Source organism: Python bivittatus, unplaced genomic scaffold, assembly GCF_059951505.1.
Source record: "Python bivittatus isolate LINGU-HERP-01145 unplaced genomic scaffold, Pbiv_v1 ctg000610_np1212, whole genome shotgun sequence".
Taxonomy (NCBI): Eukaryota; Metazoa; Chordata; class Lepidosauria; order Squamata; family Pythonidae; genus Python; species Python bivittatus.
In genome coordinates this window covers 34164355-34187018 of record NW_028277088.1, presented here as the reverse complement: position 1 = coordinate 34187018, position 22664 = coordinate 34164355, and the positions used below count along the sequence as shown (strand labels likewise).

General features: G+C 41.6%; 1 protein-coding gene across 1 annotated transcript in view; it reads left to right on the top strand.

Moving 5' to 3' along the window:
• Positions 1 to 1846: 1846 nt before the first annotated feature.
• Positions 1847 to 22664, top strand: part of ANKRD28 (ankyrin repeat domain 28) — a 105301-nt gene continuing 84483 nt past the window's right edge. The window contains exon 1 of the mRNA XM_088150751.1: positions 1847 to 1997. Within this exon, the coding sequence (XP_088006877.1) occupies positions 1971 to 1997 (27 nt within the window). The 5' untranslated portion in view covers positions 1847 to 1970. The remainder of the gene's footprint in view (positions 1998 to 22664) is intronic.

Genomic DNA, 22664 nt, shown 5'->3' with positions numbered 1-22664 from the left:
TTTGTATTTCACCCAAACCATAAAATATTGCAACCCAAGCCACAATCTACATCAATCAGACATTTACTTAAATCCTGTCATCCAAGGAAGTTACTCTCTGCATTTCCAAGAATGCTCTGGAATAGTTGTGTGCAGTCACAAAAACTGGGTCCATTCCAGGATTTCGTGAGGAATCAACCACAGTTGTTCACACTTTGGATTGACGGTTTGAAAGGGGCAAAAGACACATATGCTCCTTCACAGAATTGGAATCCTGGGTGAATAGAATTCCTAATTATGTATAGGACTCTTCCTACCTTCAGTTGTGCAATAAGTTATGAGGTGGAGTTGGTAGGAAATTTGGAGGCTGCACCAAGCCTATATCCACTTCAATAGGAAATGTTAAATTATAGTGTTTCCAACTCTGCAGCTGATGAGAAATTCTGGGAGTTCTTAGCAGGTGTAGTTTGGCTTGCACTTACCCAGGTTTAATAGTTTTTGAATTATTTTTAAAGGAATTTACTAAAAGATTAAGGCTAAGAACCCAAATAATTTGTAATGAATGTTAGATAGAGAATCAGATATAATGATTGGCTAAATGTAGTTATATCCTTTAGACCCAAAATGAACAATCTGATACAGAGCTATACTGATATGTTGTTTCCAGAGATAGCCAGAAACAAAGCAGGTAAAGTGATACCTACAGACTAGCTTACAGCAAGCTGTGACAGCAATGTCAGATATTATCTTACAGTACTATCTAGGTGTACTCTGAAAATCCAGGAAAGACAAATAGAGCTAGAATTTAACTGGATATTTCTCGCAGCACAGAAGTTTCTCTGACTTTTAAAGGTTGATTTCCTAAACAGGTTTCAAACATTTCTTTAAAAAATTAGTCTCCCTTTTGATATTCTTTTGAAATTAATATTGTATTGAAACACTCTAAAACAAAAATTTGTTTCAAACTTCTTTGGCATCCTTAAGCAATCTGAAATTAACAGCAGCTGTCAAATTTGCTTGTCACTCAGCCTACAAACCAGAAAGTGATATGCTCCACAATATATTTGGACATTTCTTTTTCTTTTGGATAGGCATTACATATCCAAGGGTATGCTATCTAGGGCGGTGTACATGCAGTCTTCTCAGGGCATCTTCTTTTCTAAAATGGGTTAAAGAGGCATCGTCTAATCGACCGGCTTTTCTGCCCCTCAGCTGGCATTATCCTGATGTGAGGAATTTCATTGCCCGTCACCTGATCAGTACGCGGACAGCGGACGATGGAAATTGCAGCTCAACATCCCCAGAAAACAGTTTGGGGAAAGTTGCACACAAAATACTGTTCTATTCAAGGATGAAACCTCGTGATTACAACACGCCTCCACCACACCAAGTCTAGCCCCATCTTATTATTCTAGAGGCTGCCCCTATCTTTTCAGTAAGAGTATTCGCTTTCCTAAATCTTCCCTCGCTCATCTTATTCCCACCAATCACATTAGACCTCCCATCCGACCGCCTCTCTCTCTTCCAATCAACGTTGCTTTTGCTTTTATTTATATACGTCTGTGGGTGAGCATGTACATTTTCGTCACTCCGAGCCGCCCAATCGGCTTTAGGGAATGACAGACGTTGTAGAAGCGGCATCGATGAAAAGGGGAGGGGGGGACGGATAAATTCAACTTCTATTCCCTGAGTAGAAAGACACTGGGAAGCGCTAGATAGTGTTAGAGAGGGGGTGGGGCGAAAGGGTAACCCGTGCCACCCCCGCCCCTTCCCGGCCTTTCCGCGCGCTTGGCAGCACCCGCACCGGCGCCAGCAGGAAGACGCGAAAGAGGTGGAGCAGTGGGCGGGGCCTGGTGCACGGGCTGCGCGGCCCAGACAGGGGAGGAGGCGGGGCTGCTGGGGAAGGAGTCGTTGGCGGAAGTGAGGAGCCGGAGCGGTGGCTGGAGAGGCGGAGGACAAGGATACCGCAGGCGGGGTAGCCTCACCTCACCATGGTTCTCCTCGAGCTGCGCGAGCAGGTGGGTGCTCCCGGGCCGGAGGGGCAGCGGCCGTGCCTTGCTCCGCTTCCCTCAGTCCTTCTGAGGGAGTGAGTCCTGCCGCCTGTTTTCTCTCCTGGGTGAAGGTGACAGGCTGGGGTAGGAAAAAGGAGGCCCTATGGCGGCATTGGGAACGGCGGGTGGTGGGTGGGGTTGTGGTGTCCCTGCCGCGCTGAACGGCTTCAGGCGTGGTGACGGTGCGCGTGGGAGAGGGGGAGGACCGCGAGCGAGAAGGCGTTTGTCTCCCGAGCGATGTCGTGTGTGCCGGCGGGGGTGCTAGAGAGCGCGCCCGCTTGCCAGGGAAACGGCGAGGAGTGGCGGGCTGGCTGTGCCGCTGTTGAATCCACACCCCCTTCCTTTCCTCCCTTCTCTTCAATCCCCCTAGTCCCTCGAGGCTCCACCTCCTTTCCCAGGTTACCCTTGCCTGGGCCTAACAGGTGGCAGCGAGTCGTTTCCCCTTCTTTCCTCCCCTCCGGTCCCGGGTGTTCTGGTTCCTTCAAGGCCGGAACTACTGCGCGTGCACACTCTTGGCGCACACCCCCTTTTCCCTCCGTGGATCTCGTTGGGATCTTGAATATGTACGCTGTTCTTTATGAAGCTAGGGGCTGCGGAAACCGGACAGAAAGCGATGACCTTTTGCCCTCCGTAGTTATGTCCAAAGCGACTGCTCCTATGTTTGTCGGCGAAAAACAGCAGAAAAGTGGATCAGATCAAAGGATAATGTAGTCTCTTTTACCCCCCGGAGTTCAGCCAGGTGTTCCTGGGCATCCCCGTATTAGAGGCTTATGTTGTTGCTGAATAAATAGTGTATTCGAAGTAAGGAGACTGCTACAAGCACCATTTTGCCTTTTGCATAGTATTGTACTTGTGTCTAAGAGGCTCAAGTAACACATTGGCGTGCATCTGCCTTTCAGCCTGATCTATTTAAAATGGATCTCCTCCTACTCTGATATATACCCTTAACTCTGTCCTAACCATTTTAACATATTGCTGCTGTACAGTAGGTATATTGACATCAGATCTGAGACTTAGTCTTCATCAAAACTGAGAACAGTCCAACTGAGATTTAGTGAATTGTCAGCAAGGATTTGAACCCAAATTTGCCTGGTCTTGAGCTAAAGTGCACCTCAACACTGCTTTTTTGATTGCCTGTGCTTATAACCCAACATCATATTCACAGCATCAGTATCCATATCTTTCTGCCCATCCAAGGGCAGACAGACAGAGATCAAGGTTTCTTTTTATTTAACTTTTAAAAAATTATTTGTTTTAATGTTCCCAAACAATTATTAATGTGGCTTTTAAAAAGTTTCTTTCTCTTTCAAATATTTTTTGTTAATGGAAACATTGGCTTGCTTTTTTTCTTAATATACATATTTAGTTGTTGTTGTTTTTTTACCTAGATAAGCTTACTACGTATCAGAAATCCTCAGTTATCCCAGTCATGCTTTTTTGTATGTTTTGCCATTTCCTTTTCTGGTCTTGAAAGGTTGAATATTGCCTTACTTATTCTGAATTGAGTCAGCCTTCTGGTTTTACCTCTTTGCTATCTTTTTGTATGAAGTTCAGATGTATAATGTGCTTGGGCTCTTTTTAATATTATCTTGCTGAGAATTATGATGTCTCATGTTAGTATTTTCAGCTTTTGTTACCACTGTTTTTGAATTGTACATTTCAGAGACATGAGAGGTGCTTCAAATATTGCTGTGTTTTGGATCATTTTGTTCTAAACAAGTGTATGAACTTGCATACATTTCTTATTGCTTCTAAATTTGTTTCTTAATAAACATTGCTATTTTTGTTTAGAATTCTGGGAACTGCAGAGCAATTCAATAACTCTGCTGCTATATTGGTAGCTTACAAACATCAGTGAGTTTAGTTAAGTCCTATATTCTTTAAGCAGCAAAGTTGATATACAGGTGGTAGCATTATAAATAAGAGGATGTAGCATTATAGACAGGCAATCTCCAGAGCCTGTGATTATTCATTCATAGTAATAATACTGATATACCAGCTACGAAGAGGTAATAGGGTATACTAATGGTAGTCATGCACAAAAAACCTAATCTGTATCTACCCCAAAACTGGAAAATATTGACATGTTTCACAACCTCACAATTGTCTTAAATGCCTTCCAGATAGAATATTTTACCACCATCAACAGTGTTTACTGTAGCTTTATTGGCAACTGATTTTCTTCAGAATCTTGTGCACTGAGGAAATATGCCTAATTTACAACAATGACTTGATTGGCCAACATCCAGAATGAAGATGTAATCTGTAGTTTTATAGCACACTTAGGAAAAGGTAGTCATAGTCTGGTTTCACACTTTGCAGTAGGTTATGCTTTACTTAACCAAACCACAATTGGCCAGATTCATACAAGATGAAGGTATGGTTTGCCCAGTGAGGCTCTTCACTGATACCAGTGTTATCTCTGGATAAGCAGGTAGTATCCATGAAGGAGCAAATTTGTGATTTGAGGGTCCTTCTATACTTGCAGATTCTGCTAGTGCAGCAGTGAAAGCTGTGGCTTAGAGGGGCCTTTGCCCAGCTTCAGCAGGTATCCCTGTTGTGGCCTTACCTGTTATAAGGGGATCTTTCTGTGGTAGCTCATGCCCTTATTGCCACCTGGTTAGACTACTGTAATGAACTTTGGATGAGAGTGCCTTTAAAGACCATTTGGAAGATGCAGTTAGTCCAAAATGCTGCAAGCTGTGTGCTATGGCACTCATTGCTGCAAGCATATCACACCTTTGTTACATGCCCTGCACTGCCTACTAACTTAGCTTCTGGGTGAATTTAAAATGCTGGGTTTGACCTATAAAGTATTTTCTAGCTTGATACCTGGGTATCTCCAGGACTGCTTGCTCCAACCAGAGTCAGTCCAGCCTATTAGGTCTTCTAGGGAGAAACTGCTCATAATGCTCCACTTTTGGGAGATAAAGGGAGCTGAAGCCAATGTCAGTTTTGCAGAGAATACTTCCTGTGGAAATCATGTTGACCCCCTCCCTGATTGCACTCAGAAATATGCTGAAAACCAAACTGTTTAGAGGGCATTCTTAGACTGGGTATGTGCTTTAATTTTGGAGTAGTTTTATTCTTGAATTATTTTATTTATTGTTCATGCTGATTTTATTCCTATCATGGATTTTTTAAAACCATTTTTCTAGTGTGTTAACGGCTGATAGTAATTTGATTGCAGCAGGATATAAATGTAATAAATAAATTCATTGAAATAAAATCAAACTATATTTTGTTTTAGCACAATGTTGAACTTGCCCATAGAGAAATTGGGTCAAGCCTTGCTAGGGAATTGTATCTATATAAGAAGAAAGTGGCATATTGTAGGGCTGGGAAAAGATTGTACTAGGAAAAGAAGTACTGGAAACCAGCAAGTATAAACCATTTTGGTTTGGTGAGACAGTACACAGAAATTAGAAACTGACATAGCAGGTACTGAGGTGCATGGCTGAATTGCTTTAAGTTATGTGATTGAGGCAAAACCTGCTCTATGTATATCTGACATTTGTTTCCAAACAAAAAAGGCAAAAAAATAGGAAGGGCTAACATCTGCAATTCACCAACCATAGGAATGCCCCCACACATCTTGAGCGTATATTATCTGCTAGCCCTGAGACTCAACTTTAGAAAAATAAGAATAACTAACTCTTATAAGGGATCATATCCTTGAGAAATATCACGTTTCACATACAGGAGATACTAAATGTGAAACCTACATTTGTTTTCCATTAAAAAATGGTCTCAGAATAGAAACCAGTAAGAGGGAATGAATAAAATAATGATTTTATTTAGACTGTTATTTGGCTCTCAAGATTTAGATGTCCTTCTGTGACATTCACCATTCCATCTAGCTATGCTTTTCCTGTGATTTGCATGATTACATATGCCTCCTTAGTGACTGTCCTGTCATACTGTATTATTTATCTATATAGCTTTCACTTGTGGTAAGTGTTCACTGTTGTAACCCTAGCAGGATCTGGGCACGTGCAAGCTAATAGAAGTGAGTACTACAGCACTTGAAAGAAATTGTAAGGAGTTGTTTATACTTAACCTTATACTTAGGTGAAATGGAGAAACTTCTATGGTCTCTTTATACTGAGACACCATCCTGGAGAGAAATGTAAATGCAGAAAAAAAGAAGAAGAATCTCTATTGCTAAATCACATTGACAGAGATGAATTAAAGCACCATGAAAACTTAAATAGTATTGGTGATGGAATGGTTTTAAATAGACCCTTGAATGGAGTTGTTAGTCTTGAACTGCTTCTGTAATTGGGTTCACACATCACTCTAAACTGTAATGTATTTTGATTGATTTTACTTTCACCTCTTGTGTAAAGATAATATTCAAACAATATTCAGATTATAGATAGTATTCTTCATTCAATAATCCACATTAACCAAATTATGCCATGGTATAGCATCTGAACCTAGTCTGTATCCTTGATAGCTTCATGTTAGCAAAAAAGCACATATTGATTCTGTCTTCATCTGTTTTACTGGCTTTCATGGGCACAAGAGCTTTGTGAAAACAAAAATACGATTCTACAGACATATGTGGTTGGATGCATACTGTCCTCTGCTGTTGCTCCTCTTCTTAGAGGCTTCACTTGTGATTTTTATGGCACTATGACAGGAGAAATTGTTGGAGAATTGTGTGAGGAGAGACATGAGTGATAAGAATAATCTTTAGTGACTCCATACATAATTCCTCCGAAAAGATACTCACTAAGTGTAGTGTGCAAAAGAAAGTTCCTGTGCCTCACCCATATTTCTCCACTGGTGATGCCTGTACTGTCGACATTTGGGGATCCTCCTTTTGGAAGATAGAATGGTCTGATCTTGTGAGAAATTACAACAGAACTCTATTGCAGTTTGTTTATGCTTCATCACCATAGCTCTTATGAAAGGACTGATGAGGCATTGCAGTGGCAGTATGATGTGCTGGATGTGGTGTCCGCTGACAGAGAGCCAACCTACATGAGCAAGTTTATAAGAATAACAACCATCTCTTTTCATGTTAGCTCTTAACATTATAAGAATGAAGTGCCTACCATTCAGGGTACTCTTGCCTTACATACTTCTCACTCTTGCTGAATATAGACCCATAAAGTATTTAGTCTGAGATTGCTGAATATAGACCCATAAAGTATTTAGTCTAAGGATGAACATATGACTTAATCCTGCTCACTAATGTGGGTATGAAATTCAAGTAAAAGAAAACAAGGTAAAATGTGGTTTTTGAATTATCAAAGTTTGCCCACTCTTGGTTTTGCAGAATATATTTGTAGCGGTTTTATTTCTGAGGCGTCAGTATCCTTACCCCCGCCTCCCATATGTACTCTGGTGCATATGCAGAACAGAAAGTTATATTTGATTATTTTTTTCTAGGATCTTCACAGAATATCTGCAAAACAAAATATGGATTGTATGATAGCCTCCAGATTTGTACCACTGAATGCAATAGAAAGATGGCATCATCTTTTTCTTTGCCTCTGTGTTTGACAATTTAAGTAATAAAATACAAAGTGTTTTAAACCTTGGGAGGGCACATCCCCCTTGAGATATATTTGGCTGAGTTTAAAAGAGCCCTAATACTTGGTTCTTCCCCCAGACCTGGGGTTAGAGTGAGTGATGGGTGCTTTTGTTTTGTCATTTTTGAATGGTTGTGGATGGCTGTGTATTTTAGGATTTATTTTACTGTATCCTACCCAGAGTCATAGAGTTGGGTGGCTTATAAATTTAAACAAATATTTTTTGTAAATTCTCAGTACCTTATAAATCGCTGTCAAAGATCCCATAACTCAAATTTAAGAATGTATGACTTGGGGTTGTAATGTGGAATCCTGTGTATTCTGGTGATTGGAAATAAACACCAGGAGTGCAACCCCTCAAGACCTCCCAAAAAGTTGCCCATACGTGCTGTACATTTCTAAGAAAGGAAATACTATTGACATGCTATTATAGGGCCAGGCTGATGTAGAACAAAAGGCCCCTTTTGTTAAGTGCCTTTTCATCATTGTTCCTATTACTGAAATTTCTCCTATATATTATATGTAGACTCAAAATAAAGTCAGAGTGATTCACTGTTTTTGATCTTTGGATCAGTGATGGGGTAACCCTTTGCTAGAGATGTGCTAACAGAGTTTTTGTTGCAGGACAGGCATGTGTATCCTATTGTCCATCTGACATATTTTCTGTCCTATCATTACTGCAATTATCTCAATCTATTTCACACGGTACACTTTTTCAAAAAGGATTTCCATGTATGGAAAAGCACTTATGATCTACACTAAAACACTTTCTTTGGACTTTTTCTTGCATCCCATAAATAGATATATGTACACTTTTTGTTCCAGAGTGGCATTTAAGTGGAAGAACTTTCATCAGCAAGTGTGTTTTGTACCTAGATATGCTAAGTCTTAGAAAAATACAAGAATGTTTACTCCTCTAAATAACCAGACTTGATATTTAAGTGACTTAATGTGTGTCCTGCAGGGCAAGTATGATGAATTGTTCCTATTTGACTTTATAAATTAAACTCAAGTACTTGTTTGAAAGGGATTGTATTATCTAATTATGCAGTATGACATACAGCAAAAATACTGCTTAAAATATGAATGTGGCTGAATGCCATCTTTTTCCAGTGGTTCTCCTTCCTGAGATATCAGTTCCAATAGATAGGGGAGGAGAGGTAAAGCCCATGTTATGAGATGCCTAGGAATTAGCCCTTTCCCCCCTATTATTAGCTCTTTCTCCCTTATTGTTATTAAATATCTACATAAAGCCCCTGGGTGAAATAATTTGTCAACATGGGAGGGAAGTATTATCAATACATTAATGATACCCAGTTTTATATCTCTGTCTGGGATTGGACTGATGATGTGGTAGAGACCCTGACTCAAGGCAATTAGGGCCTGAATAAGAGAAGTAGACTTAGTGCCAGCCCTATAAGTTAGACCAGACTAAGAAACCAATGCCACAGAGATCAGGACTACTTTTATAGTTACAGCTATAGTAACAAATCTTGCAAGTCTGAATGTGCTTCCCCCCTACTTACCTTTATCTTTGTGTGAACCAGGGAAGGCCTTGTCTGAGAGTTTCTCAAGTTATTTTCTTGGCTTGGGCTCAAGCCCCCTTATCTGATGGTTACCTTGGTAGTGATTCTTCCTTCTCTTCTTCAAGGATATTCCCTATTCCCTCTACATCTAGGTTGAACCCTAACAAGACAGAAAGATTATGGATATGAAGGCCTTCTGTCTCCAGAAATGGTCCATTTTATAGTTTTGGATGAGGTTACACTCCCCTGTACAAAGCTGGTTCACTAACTGGGTTTTCTTGGACTTGTTCCTGCATAAGCAGCAGGTGGAGACTGTGGCCAGAAGAGCTTTTGCATAATTACATCTAGTGTGTCAGTTACAACTATTTATTTGTTTGTTTGTTTGTTTGTTTAATATGCCGCCCATCTCCCCCAGAGGTGACTCTGGGCGGCTTACAATTAAAACCATTTGACCATTGCAGTAGTCGCTTATGCCCTTGTCACCTCATAATTGATGAACTATTGCAAATTGGTGTATATGGGGATGCTCTTGCTTAAATTGTCTCAGTTTGCAGCAGTCTAGATAGCGATGGACACTTCTGCATTTGCCAGGGTAACACTTCTATTCCAAGAGCTGCACTGCTGCCATTCAGCTTCTGGACGCAATTCAATGTACTGGCTACCTTTAAGGTGCTGCATGGGTCAGGGTTTGGTTATCTCCAAGACCACCTGCTCCATATTGAATCTGTCCAATCTGTAAGATTAAGGAGAGAAGCCTGCTGAGAATCCTGATACCTAAGGAGTTCCATCTGTGTGGATTCCATAGTTGGGCCTTCTCAGTGATGACTTGCCTCCTGTGAAATAACCATCACCCTGATAAGTTTCCATAGAGTGGTGAAAGCCTGGTTCTGGAGGAGAGCATTTGAGGGATATTAAGATTAGGTTTATCCCTGCTGGATTGTGCCATTATGGTATACAATGTGATCTGTTCCTTTTGTTGTTTTAATCTTTTTTTGTTATACCCTACTTTAAAGTTGGTGGAATGGAGCAGCATAGAAATCTTAGTAATAATAATGATGTATAATATAGGTAATAAGGTGCTGTGTCTATGATGTGTAAACAAAATAATTGCCATGGACCTGTATAGCCATGAGTAACTTGTTTTAGATTTAATAATTCAGAAAATTGTGGGTTTTAGTATGCATAGAATTGAGAAGTATACATGCTGCCTTCTCTACCCCTTTTTTCCCTCCTTTTTTCACATCCAGCGTTCTGGTTTATTAAATCAATGTCCTGTTATGTTTGAAATGGGATGTTGATTTAAAATGCTGACTACAAAACAGAAGTTTAAACCAAAGTTTCATCCTTTTTTTAAAATCGGAGATTGTTGGAAGTACTTTACTTAGTTTCCTGGCTGAGCATCAGTGGCATCATTGATTTTAAAAACAGTTCATTTTCTCTAAAGTGGATGCAGGAAAGAAGAGAGAATTTGATGCTTTTTTTGTGCTCTGATAACAAGGATTTTTGGAGTGATATTGTTACCTATGAATTGAACCTGCTATTATGAAACTTTGCTAATTTATTTTGCAGCTTATTAAGTAAAAGTTATTTGTGCATTCTGTATTATGTTTGAACAGTTTTATGTTAGTGTACATACTAGCAGTTGATTTTTGTTGATCTTTGAGACTATGGAAGCAGTGTCTGGAGAAAGCTCAGAATGTAGGGGGAAGTAAGTTTCTATCTTGGTTTTTTCATTCAGTCTTATGGCTCCTAAAGTTGTTTCTCTTCCCATAGACTGTTTACACTAGGGATATATCAGAAGGCCAAATTCCTACTTGATGAGTGTTGATGAATCAAACCCATAATTTTGCAGCAATATCGTCATTCTTAACTGATTTTAATACCACACCAGCAATTGAATTTTAATCTCATAAACCCTGTACAGGTGCTATTATGCCTGGACAAGGAATAATACATTGTACAGGTAGTCCTCGCTTAACAACCATTCGTTCAGCAACTGTTTGAAACTGTTTGATGGCATTGAATGAAGGGACTTACGAGCTGTGCCCGAAATTACGACCATTGCAGCGCCCCTGCAGTCGTGGGACCAAAATTTGGGTGCTTGACTGGACTTAACGACCGCAGGGGCGCTTTAACTCCCTCCACCCACCTATCCCCCCATCTCTGCCTTTTGGGCTCCCTGCCATCCTGTGCTCTGTTGCCCCAGCTGAACTTTGCCACTGTCTTCTTGCTTCTGCTGCTGACAAGGTGTGCCTGGTCTAGCTGCTGGGCCCTATGGGGCTGGCTTCATGCTGCAAAGAAGGGGGAAAAGAGCCGAAAGCAGCCTTTTTCTCCCCTTCTTTGCAGTGTGAAGCCCTCTTTGGAGCTCCTGGGAGGGGGTGGGGTGGCTGTGCTGCGCTGCGCTGTGCTGCGCTGCGCTGTGCTGTGCTGCGAAGAAGGGAAGAAAAAGGCTGTTTTTGGCTCTTTTCCCCTTCTGTGATCTTCCCTGCTGGCTTCCCCATTCAAGGTTGAAAATGGTGATCACATGATCATGGGGCTGCGTTCAGCTCTTTTCCTCTTCTGCAACCTTCCCTGGTGGCTTCCCCACTGAAAATTGAAAATGGCTATCACATGATCACAGGGCGCTTGGTAATTGCAAGCCGCTGCCGCCTGCCGAGAAGACTCCCTCTCATCTCTGGGGGTGGCTGAAAAAGCTCTGTGCTGAAATCCAAGCAGGATTTTCAACCATGGAAGATTTTCAGCCACGGAGTAGAGAGGCGTCAGAAGCCTCTCGACTCTGGGGCTGAAAATCCAAGCGGTTCTGAGGCCTTCATGCACCTGACTCCAACCGCACTCCCATGTACCCTCACCAACCCTCCCATACACCCCCATGTGCCCACTTGCTCCCTCCCCCACCTGGCAGTGCCTGAGGCTTGTAACTTCCTGCCAGCTTCCCCACTGACTTGATTGTGGGAAGCCAACAGGAAGTTGTCTTGCCTAACGACTGGGGCATTCACTTAACAGTGGCAACAGGGATTGCCGGGATTGTGGTTGCTAAGCGAAGGGGTCATGTGATAATTCGCTTAATGACTGCATCACTTAGTAATCTAAATTCTGGTCCCAATTGTGGTCATTAAGCAAGGACTACCTGTATATAGAGATTGAACCAGTCCACCCTTTTCACTCCCTGCTCTCCCCACACCATATAGAAATCACCATGTGTTTTCACTTTTATAAAGAAGTGTTCATAATTGTCCAGAAAGTTTTATTCAAGATGGAATTAATATCAATTGAAATTTCTTTCAGATTTTTCCACTGAACCCAGTAAGGTTGACAATAAGGAGAATGGGGCTGGTCTTGTGGGTCACTGATTTCAGATGAAGCCCTCATGTGCATAGTGCACCCTGTTCAGGCATAACTTCAGAACAAGATTATCATTTACCAGCCCATCATTTCCCCCATAACATGTGACATTTCCCAATCTGGCACCTTCCAGATGAGTCTGCAATTCCCCGAATTCCCAGCCAGTATGATATTAGCAGTGAATTATGGAAATGGCAGTCCCAGTATATTTGGAGGGTGCCAGATTGGGGAAGATGGGTACGCAGACTCTCCTTCAGTTCTGTCTTCTTTTAGATTTTTTAGTTGCTTGTTGTCTTTGTTGTTGTCTTTGCTGTTTTATTTGTTGTGTAGCTGTCAAGGGTTCATTCTAACACCACTATAAAATACTCACTTGCTCACTTTCAGCTCTACGTTGCCAGACAAATTCAAGAAAGTTAGATAAGTAGCTTTACTGTAGAAAATTCAGAAGTCTAATATGAAGATATGCATATGAAGACATTCAGTATAAAGCACAAAAAACTTGCCCTGTGTTTATGTCAGTCTCTCATGGGTTCTTTTCTTGAACCACCAATAATCAGATTAACCCAGACTCAATAGATACAAAACACTGGAAACTTGGACAAGTTGGTTAGGGTTTTTTTTTTTAATCTCTCTTCGGTGGCTGGGAGGACACTTTTACAGTTAGTCCTTGATTACCAACTGCCTTGTTTAACAACTGTTCGAAATTATGATGGTGTTAAAAAAAAGCTTTGTGACCAATCCTCACGTTTACAACTGTTGCAGTGTCCCGTGGTCATGTAATCACCATTTGGGCATTTTGCAACCAGTACACGTTTACAACTGTCGCAGCGTCCTGTGGTCATGTGATCATTTGGATGCTTTGTAACTGAGTTGTGACAAGCAGAGAATAGAGAAGGTAGAAATAAAATAGTAAGTTGCACTCATGTGATTTTTCACTTAGTGACCCCAGCGCTTCGCTTAACAACCAAAGGGGAAGTAAGGTAAGCCCGTTGCGGTCACGTGATTTTCCACTTAGCGACTGCGATGCTTAGCAACCAAGTTGCTGGTCCCGATTGTGGTTGCTAAGTGAGGACTACCTGTATTTTACAAAAGGAAAGCTTACAAATAAACCAAGGAATGGTAAATTAATAAGCAAACTCAGGGAGGCAGTGAAGGACAGGAAGGCCTGGTGCAATATGGTTCATGGGGTCACGAAGAGTCGGACACGACTTAATGACTGAACAACAACAAATTAATAAATGTCTTCAACTAGTTTAGAAATTAATCTTAATAAAACTATTTTCTATTTTAACTATTTTCTATAAGCTCTTTATGCGTACTATATTCTTAAAATTCAATAGTGAATTCAATTTCACTATATTCTCCTATCTTTCTGTTCTATATCTCCAAAATATTTGTTTATTGCTGACTTCTATATTTCTGTTGTCTTAATCCCTGCATATTGTCACTCTCTGTAGAACTATGCTCCTTTTTCTACTGAGTTTGACCTTTTGTCTTTTTTAGTTTTGTTTTCTATTTCTATTCTGTCAAAGTCTTTACTTTTTCTTTGGCTTTTCAGCTTATTTGTTCCTGGCTGAGCTTTTTGATTCTTCTCCTCGTCTTCCAAATCTTTACTCCATATGAGGGAAATAGTTAGAATAACTTTTACTTCATACCAGCTCTGAGTGAAGGAAAAAGCACCTCTCTCTCTGCACTTTTCTCAGTTGCTGCCTCCTTTCCCGTTGCTTCTTCTCATCAGGGCTGTCTATTTTTCAGTTTGCCTTTTTGACTCCTGTTTTTTTGGCTCTGTTTATTCAGCCTTTTCTTCATGAGACCTATGGCTGCAGAGCTCCCAGGTTGCCATCCTGCTTTCCATTCTCCTCATTTCCATCTCAGCACTGCTGTTTGATTGGCAGCTGGGTTGTCCTGATATTGGGGAGGGCCAAAAGGGGAGGGGGAGGAAGGAACACAGGTGCTCCAGCAGTCTGTCCTTCCACACATCCCCAAAGTTCAAATCATAGGCCTCTTTCTCTCACTTTTTTAAGTTAACAGACTTTTCCTTGCTCTTTTCTCAGTCTTCAAGCTCTTTGACATTTGCTTCTTATGAACATGAAAATCAGGAGCTATTGCCTTACCAGCTTCAATCATAGAATCGTAGGGTTGGAAGGGACCTTGGAGATCTAGTCCAACCCCCTGCTCAAGACAGGAGTCCTCATACCATTCTGGACAAATGGTTGTCCAATCTTTTCTTGAAAACCTCCAGTGATGGAGGCTAGCTGTTCCACTGCTTAATAAGTCTCACTATCAGGAAATTCCTCATTTCCAGGTCGGATCTCCCTCTGACAAGCTTTCACCCATTGCTTCTTGTCCTACCCTTAGGTGCTGTGGAGAATAAATCAATGCCCTTTTCCTTGTGGCAGGCCTTCAAGTATTGTAAGACTGCTATCATGTCTCCCCTCAGTCTTCTCTTTGTTAAACTAAACATGCCTAGTTCCTTTAACCATTCTTCATAGGATTTAGCCTCCAGACCCCTTATCATCTTTGTTGCTCTTCTCTGCATTCTTTTTAGGGCCTCAGCATCTTTTTTGTATTATGGTGACGAGAATTGGATGGAGTATTCCAAATGTGGCCTCACCAGTGTGAGGTAGAGCTGTGCTATCACTTCCTTTGATCACGATAGCTATGCCTCTGTTGATGCAGCCCAGGACTGTGTTGGCTTTTTTGGCAGCTGCAGTGCACTGCTGAATCATACTTAAGCGGTGGTCCACCAGGACACCTAGATCTCTCTCATAGACATTACTGTTGAGCAGGTACTGCCTATCCTGCACCTGTGCATCTGTTTTTTTCTGCCTAAGTGCAGGACCTTACTTTCTCTCCACTGAATTGCATCTTGTTGGATAGGGCCCAGTGCTCAGGTCTGTCAAGATCCTTCTGAATCTTGAATCTATTTTCCAAAGTGTTAGCAATTCCCCCCAGCTTTGTGTCATCCACAGATTTGCTGAGCGCCCTTCAATCCTGTCACATAGGTCATTTATGAAGATGTTGAAGAGCAATGGGCCCAAGACAGAACCTTGAGATACCTCACTGCGTACTTCCCTCCACGTAGATGTAGTTTCATTAAAGACTACACGCTGAGTGTGGTTGGTCAGCGAACTGCAAATGCATCTGGTAGTGGTACTGTCTATCCCACATTGTTCTACTTTGCTAAGAAGTAGGCTGTGGTCTACTTTATCAAATGCCTTACTAAGATCTAAGTATACTATAACCACAGCATTTCCTTGGTCCACTAATTTAATCACTTTATCAAAAAAAAGCAGATTTGTTTGGCATTACTTGTTCTTAATAAACCCATGCTAGCTTCTAGTAACCACCTTGTTCATTTCTAGGTGCTCACAAACCCGCTGCTTGATTACCTTTTCCGGGGTTTTCCTGGGTATTGATGTTAAGCTGATTGGTCTGTAGTTTCCTGGATCTACTTTTTTCCCCTTTTTAAAGATTGAAACTACATCAGCTCTTTTCCAGTCCTCTGGCAGTTCCCCCGTGCTCCAGGAGCTCTCAAAGATTTCATTCAGTAGTTCTGAGATCACATCAGCTAACTCCTTCTGTACCCTGGGCGTAAACCATTTGGCCATGAGATTGAACTTGTTCAGAGCAGCTAAGTGTTCTCTAACCACTTCCTTATCTATTTTGACCTGCATTCCTCTTCTGTCTCCCATGTTGCTGCTTTTGACAGGTTGGACTATTTTTTCCATTTGCGCAAAGACAGATGCAAAAAAGGCATTAAGCAGTTCTGCCTTCTCCCTGCTGCCCATCACCTTCTTGCCATCTTCTCTCGCTAGTGGACCAACCATTTCCTTGACTTTCCTCTTGTTCCTTACATATCAAAAGAAACTATTTTTGTTATTTTTGGCATTTGTTATAAGCTCATTCTGAGCCTTAGTCTTCCTGACTCAGTCTTGCAGATTTGGGCTATTTGCTGGTTTTCTGCTCTAGTTAAAAGCCTCTCTTTCCATTTTTTATACTTGTCCTTTTTGGCCATCAGCTTGTCAGAGAGCTCTTTGTGCAATCATGCTGGTCTCGTCAGGTGTCTCTTGTTTGGTATTGCTTTTGTTTGGGGCTTTATTATCTCGTTTCTCAAGCATCCTGAACTGTTTTTCCCTCTAGGATTTCCATCCATGGGATCCTTCCTATTTTTTCTCTTAGTTTGTTGAAATCAACTCTCTTAAAATCTAGAACACTAGTTTGACTTCATCAGTTATCCTAGCCTGCATTATGGTGAATCCTAGTATGACATGGTCACTCTCTCTCAAAGTTCCTACAACTACCACTCCCTCAACCACTTCATCCCTATTAGTAAGTATCAGGTCCAGTATAACTGTATGCAGGCCAAGAAGCAACAGTTAGAACCAGTCACGGAACAACCGATTGGTTCAAAATAGGGAAAGGAGTACGACAAGGCTATATACTGTCACCCTGCTTATTTAACCTATATGCAGAGTACATCATGAGAAATGCCAGGCTGGAAGAATCACAAGCCGGAATTAAGATTGTAGGGAGAATCATCAATAACCTCAGATATGCAGACGATACCACCCTAATGGCAGAAAGTGAAGAAGAACTAAAGAGCCTCTTGATGAGGGTGAAAGAGGAGAGTGCGAAAGCTGGCTTGAAACTCAACATTAAAAAAACTAAGATCATGGCATCTGGACCCATCGATTCCTGGCAAATAGAAGGGGTAGAAATGGAAGCAGTAACAGACTTCATTTATTTGGGCTCCAAGATCACCGCAGACGGAGACTGCAGCCATGAAATTAAAAGACGCTTGCTCCTTGGGAGGAAAGCTATGGCAAACCTAGATAGCATATTAAAAAGCAGAGACGTCACCTTGCCGACAGAGATCCGCATCGTCAAAGCTATGGTTTTTCCAGTAGTAATGTATGGCTGTGAGAGCTGGACCATAAAGAAGGCTGAGCACCGAAGAATTGATGCCTTTGAACTGTGGTGCTGGAGAAGACTCTTAAGAGTCCCCTGGACTGCTAGGAGGTCAAACCAGTCAATCTTAAAGGAAATCGACCCTGATTGCTCATTGGAAGGACTGATAATGAAGCTCAAGCTCAGATACTTTGGTCACCTAATGCGAAGAGAGGAGTCTTTGGAAAAGACCCTGATGCTGGGAAAGATTGAAGGCAAAAGGAGAAGAGGATGGCAGAGGATGAGATGGTTAGATAGCATCACTGAAGCAATGAGCATGAAACTGAGCAAACTCAGGGAGGCAGTGAAGGACAGGAAGGCCTGGCGCAATATGGTTCATGGGGTCACGAAGAGTCGGACACGACTTAATGACTGAACAACAACAACAACAACCAGTATAACTGACCCTCTAGTTCCCTCCTCCACCTTTTGGATGATAAAGTTGTCAGCTAGGCACGTCAGGAGCCTGTTTGATCTCCCACTTGCTGCAGAGTTTGTTTCCCAGTTGATGTCAGGGTAGTCAGAGTCCCCCATTGCTACAGTGGTGTGTTTCCCGGACACCTCAGCTAACTGATTTACAAAAAGTTCATCTATTTCCTCTGCTTGGTTGGGCGGCCTGTAGTGCACACCTATAGCAATGTCATTATTTTTTTGTCCCTTAATATTCACCCAGATACTTTCAAGAAGGCTTTCATCCTTGATATCATGTATTTTTGTAAAGGTGTAGTAATTCTTTATATATAATGCAACTCCTCTTTTGTTGGATCTGTTTCTTTTGAACAAATTATATCCTTCTAGTAGTATATTCCAATTATGGGTTTCATCCCACCAAGTTTCGGTAATACTGACAATATCATAACCTGGCCTCATGTACTAGAACTTCAAGTTCTCCCTGTTTGTTCCCCATACTTTGAACATTAGTGTCCAGGCATCTGAGCTCTTTATGGCTGACCTTGCATTTGCTTGCTGTTTTATACCTAAGTGCCCCTTCCTTCTCACCACTTCCTTCCTCATTGTCAAATTCATTGTCTAGGGGCTTATGCTTTGGGTTTGGTCCTAGAAATTGGCCTCCTTCCTTCTCCAGATTTAGTTTAAAGCCCTTCGGATGACCCCAGTGAAATGTCTTCCAGACACATTCTGCCCATCTCTTGCCAGAAGCCCATCTTGTAGGTAGTGTAGACCATGGTCCAGAAATCCAAACTGCTGGCTCAGGGGATGGGCGGCACCATCCCCTGAGCCAGCAGTTTACCTCTGAAATCCTCCGTTTCCTCATTGGATTTTGATCATCCATTAGAAGTACGGATGAAAAAACTACCTGTGCTCCTAACTTTTTTGCCTTCCTGCCTAGCTCCTCATAGTCCCTTGATATTTTTTTCAGGCTCTTTTTTGTTGTATCATTTGTCCCTACATGAAAGAGGAGAAAGGGATTATAATCAGTGGGCTTGAGTAGTTGGTTAAGCCTCTCTGCCACATCTTTGATCTTTGCACCTGGAAGACAACATACTTCCTTTGATAGCTTGTCTGGTCTGCAGATTGCTGATTCTGTTCCTCTGAGAAGTGAGTCACCAATCACCACCACAAGTCTTATCCTCTTTGGGACACCCAGGAGATTCCTCTGTGGCAGTTCTGAGCTACTTTTCGTCCTGTTACTGGAACGCTTGATGAAGACCCATCTCCAGATGTCCAGGTGAAGACCCTTCTTGAGATGATCCTTTATGACCATGCACAAAACATAGGATCTGATTGCTGAAGCACTGTGCTTGTGTCTGTTCCCTAAGGCAAGGGTGGGAAATCCTTTGCCATCCAGACGTTGCTGAACTTTGCCTCTCAGAATCCTTCACTCTTTAGCATGCTAATTAGAGCTGCTAGAATCTATAGTTCAGTACTTTTTGAAAGTGTAGGTTCATTGTCCTTCATTTAAATCTAAAATGTGTTTCTAAATTGTAAGCTTAGATAACTCTACTCTTCCCTCCTATTTTTTTTTAGAAATGAGTGAACAATAAAATGTTTAAAAAAACTTTATAAAATGTTTTAGGTGCCTGTACTATCTTAGAATGTTTTCTGGTAACTGTAAGACACAAAAAAGGTCCATTATACCAGTGTTTCTTAAAGTGTGGTCCAAGGACCCCTGGGGGTCTGCCAAGACCCTCCCAGGGGACCATAAAATCAAAATTATTTGCCAGCCTATGTTGAAAAATAATACAGTATTAAAATCCCATCAAACAACTGTGATTTGCAGCAGTGAATGCATCAATTTTAATTTTTAATACAGTAAATGTTTTTGGGGTCCTCCATGATTTTAAAAGTGGGAATGGGTCCTGAGAGAAAAAAGTTTAAGAAACACTGCATTAAATTGTTGGTTCAACTTGCTTCCTTCACAGCCTAGGTGAAAGAAGCTGCTATTTGTTTGGAAATATAAATATGAACAACAAATTGTATTTTTATTTATTTATGAAATTTATATAGCCATTCCTCGTTTAGCAGCTACCTTGTTCAGTGACCATTGGCAAATATGATGGTAATAGTAATTTTAAAGAATCATTTTCTGACCAATGCACACACTTACGACCAAATTTTGTGTTCCTGACAATAATCCATGCTGGAGTGAGAGTAATGCTGGCATAGCTGTACCAGAGAACTTTATCTTAAAAAGACAGCAGCAACCAGTGATCTTCACAGCTTCTCTGTCTCTCAGTCACATGTTGACTTAGCAACCATTTCGCTTAGTGACCATTTTGTTTCCGATTTAAGGAACAGATTGCGGTCGCTAAATGAAGAGAGGATGTATAGCTGCCCATCTCACAAATGTGATTCTGGGCAGCGTACAATAAAACAGTTAAAAGCAAGTCTAAACAACCATTAAAAGCAAACATAAGTATAAATGAGACTGGGAGAATGGACCAACATCCTATGCACAATATAACCATCTCTCAGGCTCCCTGTTTCCATGGGATCCCCAAGGCTGCTGGAAAAAAACATGTTTTAAGAGTTTTCGAGAAGGCTAATAAGGTCAGGATTAATTTACTCAGAAGTTCAAATGACCTCAATAAAGCTTAGTCCCTAGTAAGGTTATTTAAGGTTTGTTTGCTTGTTTGTTTGGTACCTTCAAGTCAATGGTGACTCCTGGACAAGTCCCTGCAGCTTTCTTGACAAGGTTTTTGGAAGTGGTTTGCCATTGCCTCCTTCCTAGGGCTGAGAGGGTGTCACTGGCCCAAGGTTCACCCAGTTGGCTTTGTGCTTAAAGCGGGACTCACTGCTCCTGATTTCTAGCCCAGTGCCTTAATCACAACAGCAAACTGGCTCTCCATTTAAAATTACTGTAGAATTTTTTAAAAAGGCTAATACATGGGGTTGAGAATGAACTGTGTACTGTATATGTACTATACATATATACTGTATGTACTATAATCTATCAAATGAAAAGTATGGAATTTGAATTTATTAAAGTTTAATTAGAATTAATTTTTGAAATAAGTTTTCAGAAATGCTTTGTTTAAATAATATGTGTTTACATAAAAAAATTAAGACATCATGTAAGACATCAGCTAGCTTGTAAGTTCTAGCTGATGTCTTACATGGTTCTGGAAGTATGATGTCCTTTGAGAAACTGTGTGAAGATTTGGAGCATGGTGCAGTCAGTATATAGGCAATATCCAGTTCTCTGTATCATTTTTATCTGTTTTAGTTATCTCTAAACATTCTAAACATATAGTACATATTAGTAGCTATTTGGTGGTGGTGGTGGTGATGATGATGGGACTGTTGTCTTCTCTTACAGGTAGTCCTTGACTTACAACCATTCATTCAGCGACCATTTGAAGTTACAACGGTGCTAAAAAAGGAGATTTACAACCTGCCCTCGAAGTTGCGGCCATCCCAGCACACCCACAGTCACCTGATCATAATCTGGGTGCTTGGCAACCCATTCGCACTTATGACCATTGCCAAGCGTCCTGCAATCACATGGTCACCCTTTGCAATCTTCTGTGCTGGCTTCCCCAGAAAGTCAAAGGGGAAGCCGGCAGGGAAGTTGTTGCCTAACTTCCCCACCCACACACCCTTTCCCAGCCCCTCTGCACTTGTGCCATGCTGGCCACTAGTGCAGCCCTGCACACCCAACCTCTGCCGCACTCCCACACACCCTCCCAACCGGTACAGTACCTCTCACCCCTGCGCACCCAACCTATGCCATCCTCCCAATCCTCATGGCACCTCTCGCTCACCCATGCGCACCCTTCCCAGCCCGCACTGCACCTCTGTGCACCCTCACTGACCCAAGCGGCACATCTCGCATACCCCACCTCTGCTGCACCCCCTCTCTGACCCAAGCTGCACCCCCACACACTCTCCCTGTCCCAGGCAATGCCTCTCACCCACCCTTGAGCATTCTCCCCAACCTGCACCACACCCCCGTGCACCCTCTCTGTCCCACGTGGTGCCTCTCCTGCATGACTGCACACATTTCCTGACTTCTGCTGCACTCCCACACCCTTTCTCTGACCTGCACAGAGCCTTTTGTGCATCCCCATGCTCCCTCCCCCACCCGGCTGCAGCCACTTACCTGCCTGTGGACCTGGGACTTGCAGCTTCCTTCTGGCTTCCCCACTGACTTTGTGGGAAGCCAGCAGGAAGTTGCTGCCTAACGACCATGAGATTCAGTTGACGACAACTGGGTCTGCAGGAATTGCTGTCGCTAAGTGATGTGGTTGAGCTTTACGACTGCATTGCTTAGTGATGGAAATTCTGGCCCCAGTTGCCGTTGTAAGTCGAGGACTACCTGTATTTGATATCTATCTGCGTTGAGCTTTAAAAGGAACAGATATTTGTTTTTGGTAGTGGGTTTTTTTTTTTTTGCTTCTCTTCTTTCCATTGAATGTTTTGATTTGTTGTCTTTATAATCAATAGGTGCTATATATATTATTTTTGCTTTGATTGGAGAAATAAAATAACAAAAGCAAAGATAGAAATAGCAGACAAAAATCTGTGCAAATGAAAAAGGGGGGAAGGAATTAAAACATCTGAAGAAAAAATGTAAACATTAGACATGCATATTCAATATTTCCCTATGTTATATTTATTCAAAAAACATGTTATATTCACTAATAAATGATGGCAATATTTGAATAAATTTCAGCCAGAGCAATTAGCCACACTTTTACTTACCATTAATCCCACAAAAGGTGTATTTTAGGTTTCCATTGTTTGCGATAAAGCAGGAATTGAATCAGTTTTTTAAATTTCACACACATGTATGCCTTAAGAAATTTGAATAA